Below are 22137 nucleotides of genomic sequence, written 5' to 3' on the forward strand. Positions count from 1 at the left end.
CCTGCAACAAAATGTCATGTTTACTTTACTACTACTGATTATGTTATGCTAATACTCGCCAATTTCGCTTCTTCGTCTGTAGTGAAGGCCATACGCTTCAAAAAACTCTTAACTGCAGCGCTAGTCACCTTTCTGTGCAGGATTTTGATGACTTCAAGTTACCCTATAAGCACAACAATAGATATAACACTTGAAATCAATCAGTCAACATTAAAAATAAAGGCATTTCGGTCGAGTTTTAAACGCAAAAAAAACCGCTTTTCTTGATTGATCTTAATCTATGCATTAAAAACTCTCGTTGCTGCTGCACCTATGAATAAATCGCAATATGTCGCATGTAGGAAGTTCTCTATACGAATTACTGAAGGTTTTTCCTTGGGTTTTTAGTAACTACGCATATGCCTTTATTTTAATGTTTCCTTTGTGGACAGTTGATGACCTAATAAACGTTGTGGGCAATCATGAAGACGACAAACATACCTTTTGAGTTTTCGATGAGTCGCTGTCTAATGTTTTCTTTAAAGCAATTGAACGCATAATCCGCAAAGCCGTTGATTATAATGCCGTCGGGGACGCAGATGTTTAGTCTTCTCTGTGTATGGTATCGCAACCATAGGGAACGACGAAGGTTATGTTTGTCGTAGGTAATTTTCGCTTTGAATCCTCTTTCTTGGAGTTATCTTGTTAGTACCATTCCTTTGAACGTTCCGCTTTGGCGCATTTAGACGCATCAACCTAACGCACTGCCGAACGTGGTATAATACTTTGTTTAATTGCCTCTAAGGTGAGACTTTATCCAGTGTTTTACTTTATTTCGAAGTTAGTATTAATGAGGATCGAAGATAATGGTTAAATCGAAGACTTTTCATTACTTTTTATAATCATTTTCAAAGCCCTTTGAATTTCTTGAACCTTATCAACGCCAATCAAATTATTCCAGACATGGCTCATTCATAAAAGCAACTGCTATACAACGTATTCTAAGTAAAGTGAATTCAATGATGATAATAGCCTGAAATCTAGAAGGGTTAGAAAAATTGTAAGAACGCCATTTAATTCATTTTAAAACGTTGCCTGAAAGAGCACAGAAATACTCATCCCGTTTTTAATTAAGTTGCCTTGTATCTTTTACGATTTCCATAATCTCCATGAAATTCACTTTATTTAGGACACTGCATGTTGTACCACTATGAACATTTTACGCTCATTACCGAATGCCATATTAAACATTTATCAGTTCGATAACATTTTGAAATCACTTCCAAAATGCTGTCAAAATGATTTATAGCTAATATGACCATTGAAAGAAATGTCATTGCCAGAATACTTTGGTACTCTAAATGATGGGAAATTCAGATATTCGCATTAGTATGGTAATATGGCTGCTGAAACCTACCTGCGTATCTACTCTGACAAGTTACAAAACATCTTAACAAAGCAAACACAATAAAAAATGTGAGACATGTTGTATTTGGTGCGCATTAACCAGAATATAGTTAAAAGGCCATTGTGGAATGTGATCGTTCAGGTTAGTGCAGGTCTCCACTCCAATGTTGTTTAAATGGCACGTACTTGATTCAATTGGGAAATTCAACTACCTACGAGGACGCTGCGATACCTAATTAAACTGAAGAAAGCGAGTAACAAAACGTAACCTCATATGGCAATTTAACAGGCACTAGATTTCGCACTTTTTGGAGTACCCAATATGAGCGCTAGAAACAGTCTTTATCTGAGTATGCACTGACAGTGATATTCATCCATGTGACTATTTTGGATTGTGACAGGACAAAAACCACTAGTTAACATTAATCTTCCCACCAAAATAGATTCCCGATTCGACCAAATAGGGATCTGATATGCATCAGATAAACCTAATTACGGATGTCCTGGATACATGGGAAAAATCGGTGTAAAGTAGGATGGATGGCTCCCTCTTATGAACTTGAAATATTCATAAAACATATTGCTGATTGAAAAGTGGCGCATCCGCATTTCACGTTCAGGGAAAACAGAATGTGTTTTTTTACTTTCAGTTTCTATTTCCTTTTAAAAGGTAATTTTATAGTAGACACAATTTATGCAAAAAATAATGCTTTCACAAATCGTAAGACATACTACACTGAAGTATCGAAATCAGTCTCTAATAAACTGTCCTAATCCTACTTAGAAAATTAAAAGAGGAACAAAATTAAGTGTAACAACCCTCAAAATCAGTGTGAATTGTGTATTTGTCATTTCATTCGCAATTTACATATCAATTTGGCGGCTTTTGTTTGCGACTCTATTAAACATTACTCGCAATTACGTATATTTGCAAAAAAACTAACGGGAACTTTATGAATTTCGAGCAAGCGCTTTATTTAGTATCGTCTCGCGCCGCCTCGACCGCCTGCGCCACCGCCGCCGCCTCCGTAGCTACAATGTAAAAAGGATACGTATCATTAAGCGAACAGAATAGTGAGCCTCTGATGCTAGATTCTTCAGGTCTTCCATGCGTCTTTGACGAGGAATTGTTTATTGCGAAAGGTACAGCAATTCATGTATAGAAGTGTACGTAGAAGACACATCTGCGCAATTCGAAAAGCACCTACCTGATGGAGCGGGATATTGTTACTTCATTGGTTAACGAGATATTCTGCCTTTTATTAGAACCGTTACGTGTTTTTTTTTCACTATTTTGGTCACGGTAACTCTGGCTTTTCTATGAAAAACGCAAAGTGAAGTCGTACAGAAGAATGCGCTTTTTTCAATACCAACTTAGAACTGCCTGAAGGAAAAATCCGCAAAACGTACTCTTACATATGTTAAAAATTCTCTCACGCTTCGTTGAGGCCGCAATTGCAGTAACTATGAATTGGACGATTTATTTGATCGGATTTAAAGCGCTAAGACGGCCGATTATTTCTCATCAACGACCGCATAAGAAAACTCAGAAAATTGCATCGCAGGCTCACTTTTATTCATTAAGATTAAATAACAATAAAGCTCACTGCTTAGTTTTCTTGCCCATTTAAATATAATGTTCAGATGATAAAAATTAGAGACAGAAAGTTATGTTAATTTGGAAGAATAAAGTTACTTGGAGTTTTTTCCACAAAAATTACTATTTTCAAGTAAAGAATTGATAATTACTGTACGCTAGGATTTCTAAAAGCAAAAAAGGAATCTAAAACTTCTCATAAATTCCATAAGAAATCTTTTTAAAACATTGCTATTAATCAAATTTCCGCATTTCCAATTCGGGACACTACACAACTTCGATAATAAGCAAAATCCTAAGGGTAAACTTCAAATTTCAGATACATTGCATTTTCGTACATCAAATAAATTAATTTAACGAAGATTCCAATCAATGAGCGTTAATGTTATTGAATTGTCTACTCTTCCTTTTAAAACTACCAATTACCAGATACAAACGATATAATTCATTTACCTTCTTTGAGCCGGAAGTGGAGGATAGGCAGACTCGTAACCGCCGCCGCCACCACCTCGAGGAGCAGCGTTTCCGTATCCATCATCGTAACCTCCGGTAGCGCCACCACCACCGCCATAACCACCAGTTGCACCACCTCCGTAGCCACTAAAAATACCAAAATAATTAAAGACAAATATATCTATACAGCTATGGAGTGTACAGAGTTTGACAGAGTGGTTCAGTTGCTTTGATTAACCATTGTTATCTTCTAAACCGTTAGTGTTAGAAGATCGGTTTGATAAAATAAAAGTTACTAAATTTTATATCAAAACTAAAATTTCAACAATGATGATATCAAACGTCATTGATATAATTATTTATAAAATATCGAGCAAAAATAAAAATTTGTTAAAACAGCTTTTTTTGAAAATAATTTTGTTTTTTTTTCAGGCTTCACATTGAGATTAAGACATTTTTTTCTCTATTTAGTTTCTAGTTTTCTTTTTCTTACCTATCTCCATAACCTCCAGCAGCTTGTCCCGAACTGTAACCACCGCCATAACCGCCAGCAGCAGTACCACCACCGTAATTACCTCCTCCACCAGCAGCTGTACCACCGTATCCGCCACCTCCAGCACCGCCACCGTAACTGCTCGCGCCACCACCTCCATAACCTCCTGAACCATATCCGTTAGATCCGCCGCCTCCTCCATATCTGTCGTAACCGCCACCAACAGCAGCATTATCTCCGCCCCTAAAACAAAGAACATGAATGTATTTCAATTTTAAAATTATTTAAAATTAGTGAATAAGAACTACCCGAATAATCGAAAAAATAATATCATTCACCATATATGACAAACTATGCTTTGTAATATTTTTTCTTATTAGTTAGAATTTTTAATTGAAAAATCTTAAATTTCAATTATTGTTACTTGAAGGCACCCAAAGATGTCCATTAACTACCCTACCATTTTTTAATGACCCAATTTAATCCCCACGTCCAAAAATTGCTTCATATAATTAGACACTACTCAGGTACAAGTCCCTGATATTGGAGATATTCTGTGAAAAGAAAAGCCGTGAGAGAAATCTCGTCTTTTTCCTACACATTCCTTTTAAGGTATTCTGAATTGAGTGAGTTATCATACATTCCTCCTTAGATTAACACTTAACCAACAAGATTCAATAAACGTTTTGTACACTGTCTCAATCATTTTTCTATTTAAAATTTCTTTAAGCAGATAAAAACTCCAAGTGAAACCATTATTTCAGGTATCTATTAATAGTTATTCTTAAATATTTAGGTCGAGCAACATCTTCAATAATATGATTACTCCGATTCAATACTCTGTAAGTCCGGCGTACCCGCCTCTTAACTTAATTTTGCCACCAATTTTCATTTTTTTCTCCATCATTAAACAACATCACTGTCTCCCCTGCATATGAAATCAGTAATTGACCTTCTAGACTAATTGTTAGTTGTCTCAGTATTACTAATACCTTTAATCATTGCCCCTATTTTTGTTTTAAAACTTGACAATATCACAGAAAAAGATTCCAAGTGTAAGCAATGAGCTGGGCTGTAACTAAGGGATATTGGGACTTATTTACCTTATTGTGGATGAAAGGAAAAGATGGAAGATTAGGAAAATAACATGCTTACATTGCTTTAGGTGCAGCATCCCGCCGACTGTAAAGGTCACCTCCATCAGGACCTCTACTTGGTGGCCCACCCCTAAATATACATCATTTCCATATAATTCTTTATTTCAGTCATAATACAAATAGAGTTAAAACTATATAAAATACATACAATACTTAAATACTTAGAAAATAGGTTCAATGTTAGTTCATTTTAATTGTATCTATATAAATTGATGTAACACAACACATGATGACTGCTTGGGGAAAGATCCTTTGTAGCATTTTAAAACATTTTTTACTGCTATTTTATTTTTGAATTAATTTCTCTACCTTGAGAGTAATGCTTTACTATCCTATTTGAGAGTCCCTATTCTAGATGTTCCCCTTGATGTGGATATTTAACTGTTTATTTCACATGGACCACTGGTATTGTTAATCCACATTGCCACAATATCTCTCAATTTCTCATTGTGTACCAAATTGATTTTCATCAAGTCTTCTTCTATGACAGAGACCAATCCTAAATTGATGTTTTTCTTGTGTTTTTCCATTATCTTAATTCAGAACCAGTATGGTTCAGATTTCAAATTTTGTATGTACACATTTTTCTATATAATAAACGTTTTTTTGCGTTTTCTTCATGGCCTTAGTATAGAGTGAGTGTTTTACTATTTTAGGATAAGCAAATTCAGTAAATAAAGTCTGTATCTGTTAGACCATTTTCTCTTTCAGTTTGGATATATTTTTTCATTTGCTTTCATCTCCTTATCTTCACCAATTTCTTAATCCATTTCCATTTTCATTCCCTAGTCCATTTTTTCTGCCACAGATTTCTCAAACAATTTTTCAATCATTTTATTCATTATCCTTCTCTTAATTTCTACCTTTCATTTCGATAAGTTGTATATTCTTGTTCTTTAATTTACAGTGATACACCAAACCTTTATGACCTTTGTCATATATTTTTTTTCAATTATAATATTAAATTAATCTCATAGAAAATTGAGTTATACCTATATTGCTTAACTTAAATAAATGTCAGACTAGTTCCCAACAACCCCAAAGTACTGTTCGCAAGGTATGTATCAGGAGAAAATTCTCCCAAATTTAGATCCTTTTCAATGGGCAATAAACCAGAGATTTTACAACCGTAAAGAAATTTTTCATCATTGCAACAATAAATTCATAAGATTAACTTACCTCTCATCATATCCCCTGGCAACATCACCATATCCTCCTCTATCATCATAACGACCTGCTGATTGGGCACCTCCGTAAGCACCGTAACCTCTATCTTGAGGTGGATATCTGCCTCCACCTCTTCTGTCATCAAATCCTCCTGGTGGTCCTCTACCACGACCTCCAAATCCTCCACGACCCATGCCACCTCCTCTTCCACCACCTCTCCCACCAAATCCACCTCCTGCCCCACGGCCACCTCGGAAATCACGCCCACCCCCACCTCTGGAGTAGGGGCCCCCTCTATCACGTCCTCCACCCATGCCTCTCATCATGGGTCCTCCAGGGCCTCGCCGTGGAGGTTTCACACGTCCTTTTTCCACAGAAATTCTGGAACCCATGAAATCTGAGCCGTTCAGCTCAGAGATGGCTTTATTGGCCAAATCGCGGTCTTCCAAATGCAAGAAGCCGCATTTGTTTGAAATATCACATTCGGCTATAGAGCCATAAGGCTCAAAAAGCTTTCTGAGGTCATCGACTGTGGCACCTGCCGGAAGGCTGCCCACAAATACCTTGGTGGTGTTTTCAGAGCGGCCACGTTGCTATTGAAGAATTATGTGTGGGATCAGTTTATTAATTGGAAATAATAAATTGTAAATTAGAGAAAATGAGATACTTCAGTGCATAAAGTGTTTTCTGTAAGTGATGGATGGGGTGATGTGTTTCGAGAGACAATAGTAGAGAAGTCTGGGGTGTTTATAGCTGGTAGGTAGTAAGATATACTAACGAATAGTGAATTGAATAATATCTTACCATTTTTACACTAAAATATTAGATATATTCAATAAAAACCGTAAAAAACGAGGACCCTGTACAAATCCGCGAATGCAAACGAAACGCCAAAAATCGAGAGGAAGCAAAAGAATAAAATTGGCGTCACGATACAAGGCGCATGCGCTTGCTAACTACAGGAGTGATTGAATTTTGACAAATAATTGATTTTTTAAACGGACAACCAGAGTAACCGGAATGTTATTTGATGTAGATAATGTAAATAATATGTTTTTGTTAAGATACGAGTTATCTCAAAATAAGTTGGTTGAAAAATCCTTCAAAATACAGGGTGTCAAAAAAAAGTAACCTTGGTGTTTTTGCGAGAGAACAACTGAAGTGGGGAGTAAAAAATACAGTTTTCAGGTACGAATGCTCAAGTTTGGTTGTTTTTACGCTTTAAATAGTAATTGCTGATGAAGTTATGAAAATAATACCAAAACTAGGGAACGTTGCTTGATAACGCATACAGCTTACTGCCACACTTTCATAACCTCAAAAAAATTGAAAAATTTAAATTTGTTTATATTGAAAACTTAATTTTGTGTTTTCTGGTCTATTTATATAGGAATATTTTTAAAAATCTTTAAGCTAAAATTATCTGCGTCCAGGTGCAAAACATTGTAAATAACCGTTTGCAATTTAACAGTCCCTGAGACCGTTATTTTAATTGCAAGTCTATTTCCGTCTCAGTTGAGGTCCAAATTTCAAAATAATAATGAATAACGTTTCCGCTGGAAGTAACATTACTCAATTAAGTGTTACTGATCCCTTAGATCTGAGGGAAATTATATTGAACACCCAGGAACCTTTACGAGTGAAGGACCAAATAAAATGTGATTTAATATCTTGGAACCTCGACAAATGGAATGAAGAACTGGGAAATGAGCAATTGCAGTTTCGGTGTGGTAAAAATTTATATACAAAGGTTTGTTGAAAGATCTAAAATTTCTAGTTTCCTTATTTTCAATTTTAAAATATGAATTACCTACATGGGAAGATTTCAACCTAAACATTTTTAATTTTAACAAACCAAATTTTTTCTCAGTAATTTATGTAATACCCTGTCCCTGTATACAATATGTTTAAAACACTAGGATCCCCAATGGGAGTCCACCTGCTTAACAAAACAGGCCACATTCGCAGATTTCTTAAAACACATTCAAATGAGAAATCCCACCAGATGGTGGTACTTTGATTATAAATATCTCTGTCAATGGTTCACTGAAAAGACATCTTTAATGGGTGTAAGTCTAATTGACAATAAAGCTGATTCTGGTTTAAAACCATGGATCATATTTTTAGAAAATTGATTGGTCTTCCTTAGGCTTTCCTGAGCTAAGCTCCAATGATACAACTATCTGGATAGGGTCGAAAGGTGCTCATACACCTTGTCATGTAGACACTTATGGATGTAACATTATATTACAAATATATGGAAGGTCAGTTCTAGATACAAATTTGAATGAATAAAAGTTTAATTTATGGTTATTTAGGAAACAATGGTTTTTATTTGCCCCCGAGCAAAATCTAAAACCCACAAGAATTCCTTTTGAGGAATCAAGTATTTATTCCAAACTAAACTTTTTTAGTCCTAATGAAGAAAAGTTCAAAGGTATATTATTATCAGAGCTATAAACACTGTAAATTCAATAAACATTAACAGTCAATTCCAGGAATTAGTCATTGCCATAAAGTTGTTCTTAGTCCTGGGGAAGTGCTGATAGTGCCCAATAAATGGTGGCATTACGTGGAAAATTTGGATACTGCTATATCCATAAATGCATGGATTCCCTTGGTATTTTTTTATAGTTATAATAGAAAAACATAGCTATTTCTATTGTGTTGCAGCCTCAAGATGAATATGAGAGAATTAAAGAAGGCGTGGCCGCAATATTTACAGGAAAAATGGTGCAAAACAATACCGCCCTTCAAAAGATAATTTTAAATCCCAATATGGCAACTGTATGCATTCTGATAATGCTGCATTTCTGAGCTAAAACTGTTAACATTTTCAGGAAATGATTCGTTCCGAAGATGCACTAAAAATAATAGCTTTATCTACTGAAAAATACAAACCCAAAAACAAGTTCAGTAGAACTGAAGTTGAAAAGATAAAGTTGAAGATGGAGACCAAAGATGTAGATTCGCTAATGTTTAAGTATTGCAATATTATAAAAATTCCGGTTTTAACTGAGGAAGAATTTAGGACGTCCTTGGCTGAACAAGCCGCCAGATTCAAGCATGTAAGGCCTAGGGATCAACAGAAAACTAATGACACAGAAAATAAAAATTTGATTGATTTCTTGGAGGTTGTGACCGATGATGAGGTGTTAGATTTAATAGCCCGAAAGCTTGTTGAAAAAATTTAAATTTAAGTCTTGTTGAATAATTTTAATAAAGTTTTTTCGCATGGTTTGAAATTTTACTGCACTCACTAATCATATAAATTGCAAAGCAATTGAGAAATTAATTAGATAATATCAAAACAAGAGTTGATCTTGCAAATCTCTCTCTCTCTCTCATTTTACAGAAAACCACTACATCTTGAAAACAGTTTTAAAGTGTTGCCATTCTTGGAAGAGTTCCTTTAATACTCAATGAAGAGATTTTAACGCTAAGGATTCTCTATTTATAAAGTTAGCAACGCTTGTTTCTTTCTCCCACTAGCTTCTAGCAGATTACTATATTATTGGACACTAGCAGAAGATAGTATACTCCTTTATTTTTTAGGAAAATGAAAATTTCTCAAAAATATATTTTCACTGAAGATAACTTTTTAATTTCAACCTTAAAAATATGAAATGCTATTTGTAAAAAACTGCTTTTATTTCATATAATCAGTATTTACAGTGCCTATAAAAGAACATGTGCATTACTATGAATAATTAAGCAAACTAACAAAAACACCTTATGTAGTTTATTGCACTGGGTCAGATACTAATACTTGAGTAGTCAGTTACGAAAGTAGGCACCAATTGTATTAGGTATTTAGCGTATGGTAAAAAAACTTAAAATTATTCTAAGCGCATTTACACCTTAAAATTCAAGTAGTTTGTGCATGTAACTTATTGGAAAACCGAGAGAAAAACTAAATAGTAATATTATTGAACATTTAGACTTTTGATTCAACTTTCAGTATTCAACGGTTAGATGAGATACATTTTCTCAGAAAAGACAATTGGTTGGTTTCTCATAAAAGTTTTCTACATACTTTCTTCAATGAACAACTTAGGCTTATCTATTTCTCCTAAATAAAATAACATTTGGTTACTGATTAAAAATCCTGTGATATCAATGGTATTGTTTCTTGCGAATCATGAACATTTTTTCATCTCAGTTTCCCGTCATTTTCATGGATATATTATCGCTAGGCACGTTTAATTTACCATTTTAATTTTTATATTAAATTCTACTTTATACACATAAGTAAAAAAAAAGTTAAGTATATTGAAAATCAACATCTAAATTTAAATTATCTAAACGTTTTGCGAATGGTATACGGTGTACTTGAGTATCTTTCATAGTTCGAAAGGTCATGTTATGGTTTCCGATAAGTAGTCATAAAAAATTGAATAAGATCTGGAGAATATTTCTTACAAGGTGAGTCTGTCAAACGGAAACAAGTAAATTCCTCCGTTTTCTGGAAAGTGGTAGAATTGAAATAGTATTAGTGCTACAGTAGGCTACAATTCTTTTAAACTTGCGATAAAATCGATTCTATGTTAATAGACACAAAAAAAGAAAGCCTCGGTTTAATAGAATAATACAAAAATAAAAAACTAATACAATTCCACTAGTTTTTAGTACTACCTAGTAGGGAACCTTCTTTTTATTATAATTAAGTTTTTATAGAAATTACATTTTCCACAAAAATTATGACTCTTTAAAATGGGATGCAGATTTTCAATATCCCTAAATTTTTTCATTGTATATAATTTGTGCATTGTCTAATTATATCTATAGGTCAATATACGTAAAACTAGGAACTAATTTTTGCTACCAAGAACCAAGAAAACGTGGAAAAAAATGTTTTATATGTTAAACTTATTAATTTAAATAAATTAACAATATGAAATAAATTAGAGAAAGGACTTGAGGCATAAAGAATTCGATATAAAAAGCTTTGACATTTCTTGGACAAGTATAGCTTAAAATAAAAATTTTTATATCGAATACTTCGTGTTATTAGTCATAAACGTCGTTCGAGTGAGGATCAAATTCCCAACTATTTTATTACAAATTATTTAGGAATTTGACCCCTAAAAACGAAGCTATTATCACATAATCACAATGTTTCCTGGCAGAGCCAGTAAAAATAAAAAATAAAGTTTCAGGTTGGACGAAATCTTCTTACCTAATAAGTTATCACAAACCTGCTTGCGTACGAAACATCAGGCGAAATTGCCTTAAAAATACAAAATTTTGAGAAAGCAGGTTTTAAACTTAAATTTCGTGAATGTTAAACTTGTAAAAATCTCAGTAAAAATTAAAAAAATCACATATATTCGCAATTTCTTCATTAAAAAAAGTCAACAAAAACAGATAAAAACAAAAAGACAAAATAAATAAAATCTTACTTGCCCAGAGAGTAATAACTAATCTCACTTAGAGGCGTTTTAAATATAAAACGCCTTCATTTCCATAGGACACAGATCTACGTCTTCTGCAATATCTAGCTGTCGTTCCGTTTTCAGAAAGGATAAAGTCGCTTTGTACAGGGTATTACTTCGTTTATTCGGGAACAACTGGCGCAGATTTACCTGAAAAAGTATATAAAAATTTACTTTAAATTTCATAATGAAAAAGTATAGGAAATGCAGCCGCTGGAAAATTCTATTTCGTGGGCTTAGAAACTGTTTTTAGCATTCTATTCACTGATTTAAGTTGATTTCAAACTTTATTCTATTTCTAAAAATATTAGTATTTCGACTTACCTTGCCTTCGCTCAACGGAAACTGTTTCACCAACACTTTATCAAGAAAACAGGTGTCCAAATACTGCCTTCCAAGCACCAACCCTGTATGATACGTTGCTTTAATGAATACGTTGGTTTTAAAGGTCGGAATGGAAATATCCACCCCTAAATTAAACTCTGGAGCATAGACTTCCGCCTTGTTTTCCTCTTCATCCTGTGTTTTAATCAGTTTTATGAGAGGATTTAAAAGAGTTTCCGAAGAAACGCCAGTTGAAACTGTAGGAAAACCTGCGGGATGATCATGGACGGTGCCCTGGAATGATCTATTTTTAGGTTCTGCGATGTCTTGAAAACAAGAAAAAATTTCATAACATTATCATGAAAGACATTCAATTTTAATTAAATCCGAGCCCATAATCCTTCGCTGATGTAATAACTGCATATATCAGAACGCGCACTCTTCTATTGCTAATAAATATTAAAATTACGTGATAATTGTTGAGTTCAAATTTTACAATTTCAAAAATTTTACTACCGTGGTATTTTGTCCATCTTCAAGCTTCAGCGTCTTAGAAACCTTGACGAACAATTTCCTTCCAATTTTAAATCCAAAAACTCACCTGACAATCCGCGTTTCTCTTCTCGACCAATATTCGAAAGACGTGTTTAGTGGGATGATTATCGAGAACTCCCTGCCCCATCCCGAGATTATCATCCTGATTCAGTCTCCTGTCTAACATAACTTCGAGTTTACCGCTGCTTAATGAACTGCAACCCAAGGGGGAACTTGTCACTAGCGACAAACGTGTATTCTTATCTTCTATGTAAGCTTTGGTGGGTATCGGGTAATAGTTAGCTTGAAGAGGAAGTTTCTTGAAGCGCTGCCGTTTGACAGTCTGTACAAAGAAAATTCAAGTGTTTTCTCCTATTAAAGGTGGGGATTATCTACCTGAAAGCCATTAGCGTCAGTGAAAAATACATCTTTGTTGTCAATGTTGGTGGCTAGTCTCATGACCAATTCAAAATTGTGAGTTTTCTGTATATCGACGACATTTTGAACTTCGAGACCTAGACCGTCTGCCCCTAGAAAAGCATTTTCATTTATACATTCAGCAACTCATACACATATACATTCAGCAACTCGACAGAATAAGACAAAAAATCATGTTTTGATAAATAAGAAATTGAGTGTATTGAAGTGTAACAGCTCTAAAAAAATGCGAGAACCGTGCCTTATTCAAGGTAATATCTCCTAAAACTTCTGTATTTACACTATTTAGCTGGGCCCAATAATATTGGTTAGATTGATTTAAATAGCCATGTACTTTGTCAAAAAAAGTCACATTAAATTGGTCTCCTAAAACTTCAATTATGTCCCCGTTTAACCAATTTCATAACTCTGTTGGTTACCGAGATTCCTTCACTAATCATCGAAAAAACTGGCCCTGTATATAAACAATATCAATATCGATTAAACCCAAATGATAACACCATAAATAATTAACCGGAAACTCTACTTCAACGAAAATTGTAAGTATGAAAATATGAGGCTATTACAGAAGCAAAATATTTCCTGATAAACTAGGAATGTAGAGCTTCGCCGTTAAGACCATACATTGAAGCCCCTTGAATATGTAAACATAACTTATCACGGGTAAATAATCCACACGATGTTCATTTGGCAACAGTCAGTAGGATTTACTTGTAAAGGATTGCAGTAGTGACGGGCATTATTGAATTAACTAATAAAGAATAAAGTAATGAGAAAAGAGGAGACTAATACTTCAAAGATTTGTGGAAATTGGATAATACTGTTTTTGCAGGTAATATCGAATTATTTATAATATGTTTAAGATTAATATATGATATTTTGATGAATTAGTATTGTAATATGCACCAGAGGATGGGTTTAATCTTATCTTAAACACATAATCTGATAGAATAATTCAGTCGGTTGTCTACATCAACAGATGTTTCTATTTGCTGCTTAACTTGATGGTTAAGAATAAAATCGAAAAAGAAGAGGTATCGTATTGAATTCGCAGCTGATACTGTTTTTTCATGTTTGAAGTTGAAAAATATATACAGGGTATGAGATAAATTTCTCAATCAATAACCTAGAGGTTAGGTACGGCGTATTTCACTATAAATTAATGACCTTCACAAACCCACTAAAACCAATTAATTTTTTTTCTATGCATAGAAAAAAATATGACTAAGCATGTAGGTAAAACCGTTTAAAAGCTTCGTTTTGATATCTACAAATGTTATGCTAACGTCCACACATCTTGCTAGACGCTGAATAGGATATTTGGCCTATTGATTACGTAATCGAGTTTTTTTTTTTCAATAACTAATCGGCTCTCTAAAAAGAGGCCAGAACTGATTCAGTTTGCTTTGTAAACAGATATTTTACGTTTTTGCCATTAGATCTCTTTATTTGATCGTTAGTTTTAATTTTTCAATTCAAAACCTTACACCTAACGTAACTTCTATATGTATATAGTAAATTTCTGTATATTGCAAAATACCACCTATTTTAAACCTTACCTGGAGTATTATATAAAACCGCCTTATGTAATACATATGGAAGCTGGACTGTAACGGAAGATAGAACCGGTCCTTCAACCACGTTAACTATCGTGTTTTCGATTTTTAGCTCAACTGCTTCACCATCTGGTAAAAACAAGTAGCCACCGCTCCTGTCCCCTGGTCTATTGGCCACTCCATATCTAGCACCGCGAAAAAGGTAAGTTTTCGATTCCTTTTAGTTATTGATACTGAATTGTGAAAGATAAATACGGCATATTTATTTGAAATTAGGATGCAGTAGAGCTCCTCTTTAATATAAGTTATCTAGATAACATCAATTTTAACATTTTACCAAATAGCTTTATTTATTTATTAGATAAATAGATAGTCTTTAAATTCAGTTTCGACGTCTAACGTCTAAGTTCATAATGACTTTTACTTTGTGAAGAATTAGTAATTTTACACCAAACACTCGAAACTTTAAGGAAACTCTCACAAATTTGACCATATTTGTAGTCTTTTAACGGCATAAAATCTTTAAGTTCTCCATGATAAATTAATAATAAATTGGTCAAATACATATCACTTACTTGCCAAAATCCAAATGCACAGGGACAGTACTAGTACCGCTCTTGATCGCCTTTAAAAGTCCGAATTTATTGAATGAGGCCACAACTCTCGCGTTCTGCAAAGTGAATTCTCCTGCTGTTTCTGATACCTCCGCCTTGAACCCTTTCGGAGATGTTACTTCGCCGTACTGATTGTAGATCTTGATGTTGGCAAACACAGTTTCACTATTGAGAACAATAAATTTAAATTTTAAACATTAAGTCACTGAATGTTAAATCACGAGAACTTCACGTAAAATTGCAAAAATCATCTATATTTTAAACAACCTTTTAACATATTACGTATTGAAAACTAACACATAAATGCATTAAACTATTTTCTTACCTCGGTTTGTTCTCTTCATAAACCGTAGTAATCGTGTAACTAACACTCCCAAAAGCAGGAATATTCGCAATAAAGGACAATTCGTATTTGCTCTGCGACATCGCAGATCCATACTCAAATATCGGAGACACTTGACAAGTAATCCTTTTACCGCGAAAATCGAAAACCTGCCAAAAACAAATTAAAAGAACTATTTTTATAGAGAAACTTGCTCTTGCCTCGACAAATTGGGTGTTAATATTAAAAGTAACCACTTCATGCCTGGCGAACGCCAAAGAGTTGTAAATGACGATTTTTTTGGAGGGCAGATCAGGAAGGCCGATGGTAATTTGCAATTTTTCCGGTAAGCTATTATGGGCATGCCAGACGTCTTCGAAATTATAATAAGTTACGTCTTGCTCATACGGTTCTTTTGATCCTGAACCCTCCAGGAGTATGTTAGTACAGAGTTGTATTACCCGCTGGCAGTTGTGGATGGCTTGAAGCATCCTTATTACAAAAAAGATATAAATTTAAGGCTAAACATCACAGAGATTTGGATGATAAATTTACGAACTTTCAAAACTAACCTTTTTCCATAATCCACGACGACGTGGTCCTTAGCAGTTCCGGTAATACCGTCATGATGTTGAAAAAGGGCTAAGGCTTGTCTAGCGCTGACTAAAAGGTGTTCTAATCCGTTCGTTTTATCTATAATCCAATCGGCTCCAGGTTTGGCGCTATGATATGTCAGCGCATGGATGGTTTCTGCTGCCCTGAACAATTTTTTTCCAGTTGAAATAAACTACTGAAGGAAAAGACCGGCACTACAAAAATTTCCTCACCGAATATAACTAAGCAAAACCCGATCCATTCGTTTGTAAAACGGTCTCGATGTGTAATATCCGCTCCAATAATGGTCATCTCTGTCGGAGTAAGTAAAAAAGTCGCCGGACAAACTGGGAAACTCATTCATTCTTTTTTCGCGCCTCACTGCCCTGAAATAATCTGTAAGGGTTCCGAATTGTGCCTAGAAAAACAATATTTCAACACCGCAAATCTATTTAGTTGCAGAAAAACTAACTTGAACGTGCAAATTTAAGTTCTTGTTCATGTAATCAAACAATTTCTGATAGTTGTTATATTGCACATCCCACTCTGTGGGGTGGTCGTATCTAAAATCATCTCCCAGGGGAGCTAAGACCACGTTGGTTTTATATAGTTTCGACTTTTTCCTGTATTGGTCTAGCAGCAATTCCGCCCTAAAATGAGTGAAAGATTTTACAACTGAATAATCTAAAAACATTAAATGTATCATTTTGATATTTTCTTTCGCCAGATCATTCATAACCATTTTTTTAAATAATTATTGTTACAATGTTGCTTTTGTAAATCCTTATACCTGGCAGCCACATTTTCATCCGTAATTGGCACCGGTGGTACCTTCCACGGACAATGCAGTCCGTGATGCGGCAACCTCTTAAAATCAAACTGGCAACATATCTTTGGATCTGGTCCGCAAGTGTGAGGTACATCGTACCCGTAAAATGGCATCATGTGACAGAACATATCACTACTACCCGTATCATCTAGAACATAAAAAACCTCCATAAATCTCCAAAAACCTAATATGATTCACACTATTAACCATACAAAAGATAGACAATGCCCATAACATTAGGTTTGGTAGTTAGTATTTTGAATAAACGCACATGCCTTTATGTGCCAACAACTCTATATCATATTAACTGTCCGTAGGAGGGTCAGTTTCATGCTAATAACAGACAGACTGTATCCTGTCAAAACAAAAGCAATATAATCACGTTAAACGTGATTATTTAAAAATGTACCCTATTCCTTTCAATACTCATAATATACAACTAAATAGCTACATAAACTACAAAGGGTTTGATTACTTGTCAACCAGTTCTGATCTTTCCACCACCAACCAAGACAATTTATCAGTCAAAACAGATGTAAGGGCAGCAATATTCCCGGTTTAGTTAAAGTTTATTTGACCCCTGAAGCTTCGATGCTCACGTAATTATTTAAGCTTACGACAACCCAACCAACGAAAATGTGACTCTGATATATTAGTAAATATTGATTCTTTGATTTGATTGGTTGAGATACGTTTTAAAAATTAGTTATCTAATATCACTTAGTATGGTTAATCTGACGTTCACACACCCCAAAGTTGTCTCCACCTAAACTCCAATTGTTTATTGCGGGCAAACTCTTTTTTGATAGAATAATGCACCCTCTGTATAAGCATGTTCTGCAAGCCAATGTTTTTTAATATTGTGGGCTGCGTGAGACCTAAACCGAAAGGGTCGATGGACCAGTGGCTCACAGGGGTGTAGTTAAGGTGCTGTTTGAGCCATTGGTGGCCCTCGGAGAGTTGGTGAATAATGGAGATGTAATGGGAGTTGGCTTCGTCATTCATCACCCAGCCGCCCGTCACAATTTCAAGTTGGTTGTTTCTGAGCAACCTGAAATAGTTATTAAAACGTTAAATCGCGCAATAATACAATCATTTTCTAAGGTTAAATTATTATGAATGCGTGTATAGGGTGTCCGATTTTCGTCGTTTTCTGTTGATAGATTCCCTGTACATTTTTTTTTCTTGGAAAGCTGGTGTTATTAGTACCCTAGGCATTTGTAATCTGCCTTACTATTAAGATAAACCCCAGTTAAAAGTATTAAATATCAATTTTCGTTTCTTAGGAAGTCATAAATAAATAAAATTGATAAAATACTAATGTCGTAAATCCACTAATTTCCTGCTAAAAGTCTTGTCTTCCCAGTTCATGCCGGAGACACAAATTACAGGAATATCTCCTATGCAAGAGCCAAATTATTGAAATTATGTTAACTAAGGCCATGACCATAGTTTTCTTAAAATAAGTCAACAAACCAATAACAAGCTTATCCGTCTATTATATTTTTTTCAAAATAAAAAGAACTTTGTTTCTCCGTCAAACTGCAATAATTTGGCACTAACAGCGAGTAAATAACAAAATCCCAAAGAATAAAACTCACTTTCTAACAATTTCTCTACTCTCCTCATCCAAATCCTCCCACCACATCGAGAAGTACGATATTTCCGCCCAAATGAACTTCCTCCTAGGATCTTCAGGTAGCTTTTGCAACATATTATTCAAAATATGTTTGGTCTGCGTGGTATAATACTCGTCCAAAGTCCTGATCCATCCGGGATCGTTGTGTGAATGCGGTACCACGAACACTTTCAGTTTGTTTTGTTTGTTCCAGTCTTTTTCATCTACCTCTATTCGCCAACCCTGTTTCCACACCCCTCCATCCGGGTTGTCAAAAGTTAAAATCTTGTACACATCCAACATCTGAATGTCCGTCTTTGGTTTGTAATTTATTTGGAATGGACACGTAGAACTTAAAATTCATTTCATATGAAGACTGCTACATGGATTTGTATAAATGACAGACCTATAGATTATTTCTGAGACATCTCTAACTGGCTCCTCAAGCGGGGAAGCTATAGGCCTCCTTTGGGCTGAATTTGTACTTGAACTAAGCATATTTTGCATCGCAACTTTAATTTCGGCGACGGCATTGTGGTGTTTGCTGAGGTCGTCCTCAAGTTGCTTTATTCGGTCCTCAAAATGCAACCACTGATTCTGAAAATTCGCGCAATTATGAGCTCAATTAATATACAGGGTGTTTCAGAATTATATGGCACTATTTGAGGTGTGTATTCTCTAATATAAAATAAAGGAAAAAGTTTATCTAAGCATGTGTCCGACTATTGGTAGCGGAGTCAAAAGATAATTTATTTTCCGAGGTCTTGGTCCATAAAATCCTTTAGAAAAACTTCCTTGTACGCCACTGGTGAATTTTAATATTTTTATAAAGTTTTTCAATCTATTACCTAAATTGTATCCCTCTTGATTTTTGATCGAATTGAGGTCAGTTTCGCCATAAATTAATTAATTTATAAATTCCATCAAAACTACAGACCAATTTTTTTCTTAACTTTTAACACCCTGTAACTTCGCTACCGATCGAGATCGGACTCATATGAACTTTTTTTAAATTTTGTATTAGACAATACGCATCTTAAATAGTGCCGTTCAATACTAAAACACCCTAGATAGGATACCTTCCATCTTTCTTTTTGCGCGTAATCGAATGGAAACTAGTCTTCAGAGTGCTATAGTTGAATACACATAAAAATTGCAAGTCTCAAATAATTTTAACTATTGTTAAATATTAATTTTAGTATTTAAGACTTTTTTTTTCTATAACTACCAGGGCACTGCATTGTTATCGGCTCAAATACCTTATCGAAAAATCCTTGATTTTGATATATTTTCATTTCAAACTAGTCGCGCTCGCAATGATAAGAAAATAAGCTTATTGCAATCGGTACAAATAGTAATTTTAATAATGATAAAACCTATTGATGAGGGTAACTACGTATTCACTTAATGCTGTTTGAGTATGTAATTCATCTTTATTGGATAATAGCACTTTCCTTGGTATTATTTCACGTTTGTGTTTAATCTAAACTCTTTATTGTTCTACAGTTATAAAAATCAATCATCAAGTTAAGAAAATATCAACATTTTTGATATCTGATGTAGATTATCCGATAACTAAATCTTTAAAACAACAAAAGCTAAAAGCAAAATTTTACTTAAAAAATTTGACAGAATTTGTTTGATGGTTTTAAAATAGTGATTAGTAACCTCCATCTAAAACTATATACAGTGTATACATTATGAGTATGTTTTATAAATTAACTGGGAAAAATGTGATACAGAAGAAAACAATTTTTTTGTTTTGTGAAAAAAATAGAAATCTGCAACTTTTATTTCACTTTTTTCTCTATATTATTATAACAGATAGAAGGACACCAAAAAAGCCCCTTTGTAACTTAACTTTAACATGACAGAATTAAATTTTATTTCAAGACATTCTGCTCCAATGCTGTTTTCAGTAAATGGCAGATCATTGCTGAATATGTGATACATCTATGTCACCTTTGAAACATAAAGTTAAAAACACTCTTCTTAGGGAATAATCTGAAGAAGGCGCAAGTTAACTGCTACATTAATCGTGTTGTGCGCGTTTTTATATATATTTCCCTGACTCATCTGGTTTTACATGATCATAAGTGGTTTTTCAATATTTTTATTTTGTTTTTCTCCTTTTGATTATTCACTTTTAGTGAACCTATATTATTCACAGTAAAGATTGTTCTAAGATTGATTTGTTTGACTAGATATAAATATTGTTAATTTCCTTTTTGGTGTTTTCTTGTGTAAATTTTTAAATCAATTATAGATATTATATCACATTTTTTTAAAACTAGTAATGATGCTAAAAGCCCTGTTGTGTACTGAAAAAATATAGATTTATTATTATTATTATTATTGTAGAAGCTAGTGTTTTTGAAGTGGCACCACTCAAAAAATAATCTGTTTCATCATGCTGATTTTATCAACTGCTCAATGGAAATGCTTAAAAAGGTGCTATTCATACAATGTTGCTCAAAGGTAAAGTGTTTGACACTGAAGAAAATAAGAAAAAAAAAGGAACTGACAATAAAACAACTTTCTTTTGTGAAGCATTGTAATGTGCTTGTATAATGTTTTCTTATTATATATTGTGACATATGTATATAATTGGGTCTCTCTTTGATTGGGTTTTGTATTAGCAAAATTACTATAGAATTTGATAGATGTGTGTTGCCCTACTATTTTATTAACATTTAATAGACATAAAAAATGTAATAGTAGATATTCTTTTAGCTATCTAGAGAAAAAGCTATTTGATGATCAAAACAAGACTAAGGAGTAATTAAGCTAAAGCCATTTTTTCTCAAGAAAGTAGTGCTGCAATTAATTTTTATCTGTATATTTTACACTCAATTCTTTACTTGTGCCTGCCAACACATTTGCTTCCTCTATTCCTCCCAACATTCATGTTAGAAAAAAATACTGAACAATTATTGTACTTACATCTTTGTAGTCCTCTTTAATGCCTCCCTTGCTTATTGACAGGGTTAAATCTCTTGTGGAATAAATAGTAAAAATTATGAGTAAAAGTATAAAGGAACCAAAAAAAATCACTGCTTTCTTTAATCTCATTTTGGCAAACATTGATACATACACTGTTAGGTCTGAAAACTCAAAGTGAAGTGTAACAGATCAAATTGAAGCGGAATACAAAACAGCTTAAAGGAGCATTATATTTCAACTATTGCAAGTGATTATTTATTATCAGTAATCATAAAATTAGTAAAACGTCCTCTACATGTATTGTTTTAATAAGTGTGTAATCTTTCAAAATCAAGACGATTTGAGATAATTTGCTTGCAGTTTATTTTGTTGTTTATTTTTCTTCTAATTAGAATTTTCACATTTAGGGTGCTCACACTAATTTTTTAGTTTATTCCATAACTTTCTTATATTTCTTAATTTAATTTTATTATTATTTTGATTTGCGACGACGTTTAAACGTCAATTTTTGAAGTATGTAAGGAAAGGGACTTTCGCTGTTTCACCGCTCTATTTGCGTTACAAAACAATAAAATAGAATAGTGCAACAAAATATTGTTACATTTGATTCAGTCTGTGCGGATTTCACATTATATAGGTTGATTCTGAATTCAAGAGGCAAAAACATAAGGAATACA

General features: G+C 33.9%; 3 protein-coding genes across 5 annotated transcripts; 1 reads left to right on the plus strand and 2 right to left on the minus strand.

Moving 5' to 3' along the window:
- Positions 1 to 44: 44 nt before the first annotated feature.
- LOC136419668 (uncharacterized) lies at positions 45 to 7203 on the minus strand. Of its 3 annotated transcripts, none has more exons than XM_066406185.1 (6): positions 7058 to 7203; positions 6266 to 6846; positions 5085 to 5156; positions 3930 to 4172; positions 3437 to 3583; positions 45 to 163 (listed from the first exon to the last, which is right to left on the minus strand). In XM_066406185.1, exons 1-6 carry the CDS (start codon positions 7058 to 7060, stop codon positions 154 to 156), a joined length of 1056 nt encoding a protein of 351 aa, XP_066262282.1. In that variant the 5' UTR covers positions 7061 to 7203; the 3' UTR covers positions 45 to 153. The 3 variants fall into 3 exon arrangements, with proteins under 3 accessions (XP_066262282.1, XP_066262281.1, XP_066262283.1); XM_066406184.1 differs by lacking the exon at positions 45 to 163 and adding an exon at positions 2213 to 2418; XM_066406186.1 differs by lacking the exons at positions 45 to 163; positions 5085 to 5156 and adding an exon at positions 2213 to 2418.
- Positions 7204 to 7544: 341 nt separating this feature from the next.
- Positions 7545 to 9498, plus strand: HSPBAP1 (HSPB1 associated protein 1). Its single transcript, XM_066406607.1, has 7 exons — positions 7545 to 8003; positions 8173 to 8322; positions 8381 to 8517; positions 8572 to 8690; positions 8752 to 8873; positions 8927 to 9040; positions 9094 to 9498. Exons 1-7 carry the CDS (start codon positions 7794 to 7796, stop codon positions 9445 to 9447), a joined length of 1206 nt encoding a protein of 401 aa, XP_066262704.1. The 5' UTR covers positions 7545 to 7793; the 3' UTR covers positions 9448 to 9498.
- A 392-nt stretch (positions 9499 to 9890) lies between these two features.
- alpha-Man-IIa (alpha-mannosidase 2) lies at positions 9891 to 21702 on the minus strand. Its single transcript, XM_066406140.1, has 16 exons — positions 21461 to 21702; positions 18924 to 19114; positions 18501 to 18869; positions 17649 to 17950; positions 16861 to 17047; positions 16543 to 16720; positions 16304 to 16488; positions 16049 to 16234; positions 15698 to 15968; positions 15480 to 15646; positions 15116 to 15319; positions 14544 to 14725; positions 12943 to 13076; positions 12614 to 12889; positions 12013 to 12306; positions 9891 to 11838 (listed from the first exon to the last, which is right to left on the minus strand). Exons 1-16 carry the CDS (start codon positions 21599 to 21601, stop codon positions 11695 to 11697), a joined length of 3411 nt encoding a protein of 1136 aa, XP_066262237.1. The 5' UTR covers positions 21602 to 21702; the 3' UTR covers positions 9891 to 11694.
- Between the last annotated feature and the right edge of the window lie 435 nt (positions 21703 to 22137).

Source organism: Euwallacea similis, chromosome 3, assembly GCF_039881205.1.
Source record: "Euwallacea similis isolate ESF13 chromosome 3, ESF131.1, whole genome shotgun sequence".
Classification (NCBI taxonomy): Eukaryota; Metazoa; Arthropoda; class Insecta; order Coleoptera; family Curculionidae; genus Euwallacea; species Euwallacea similis.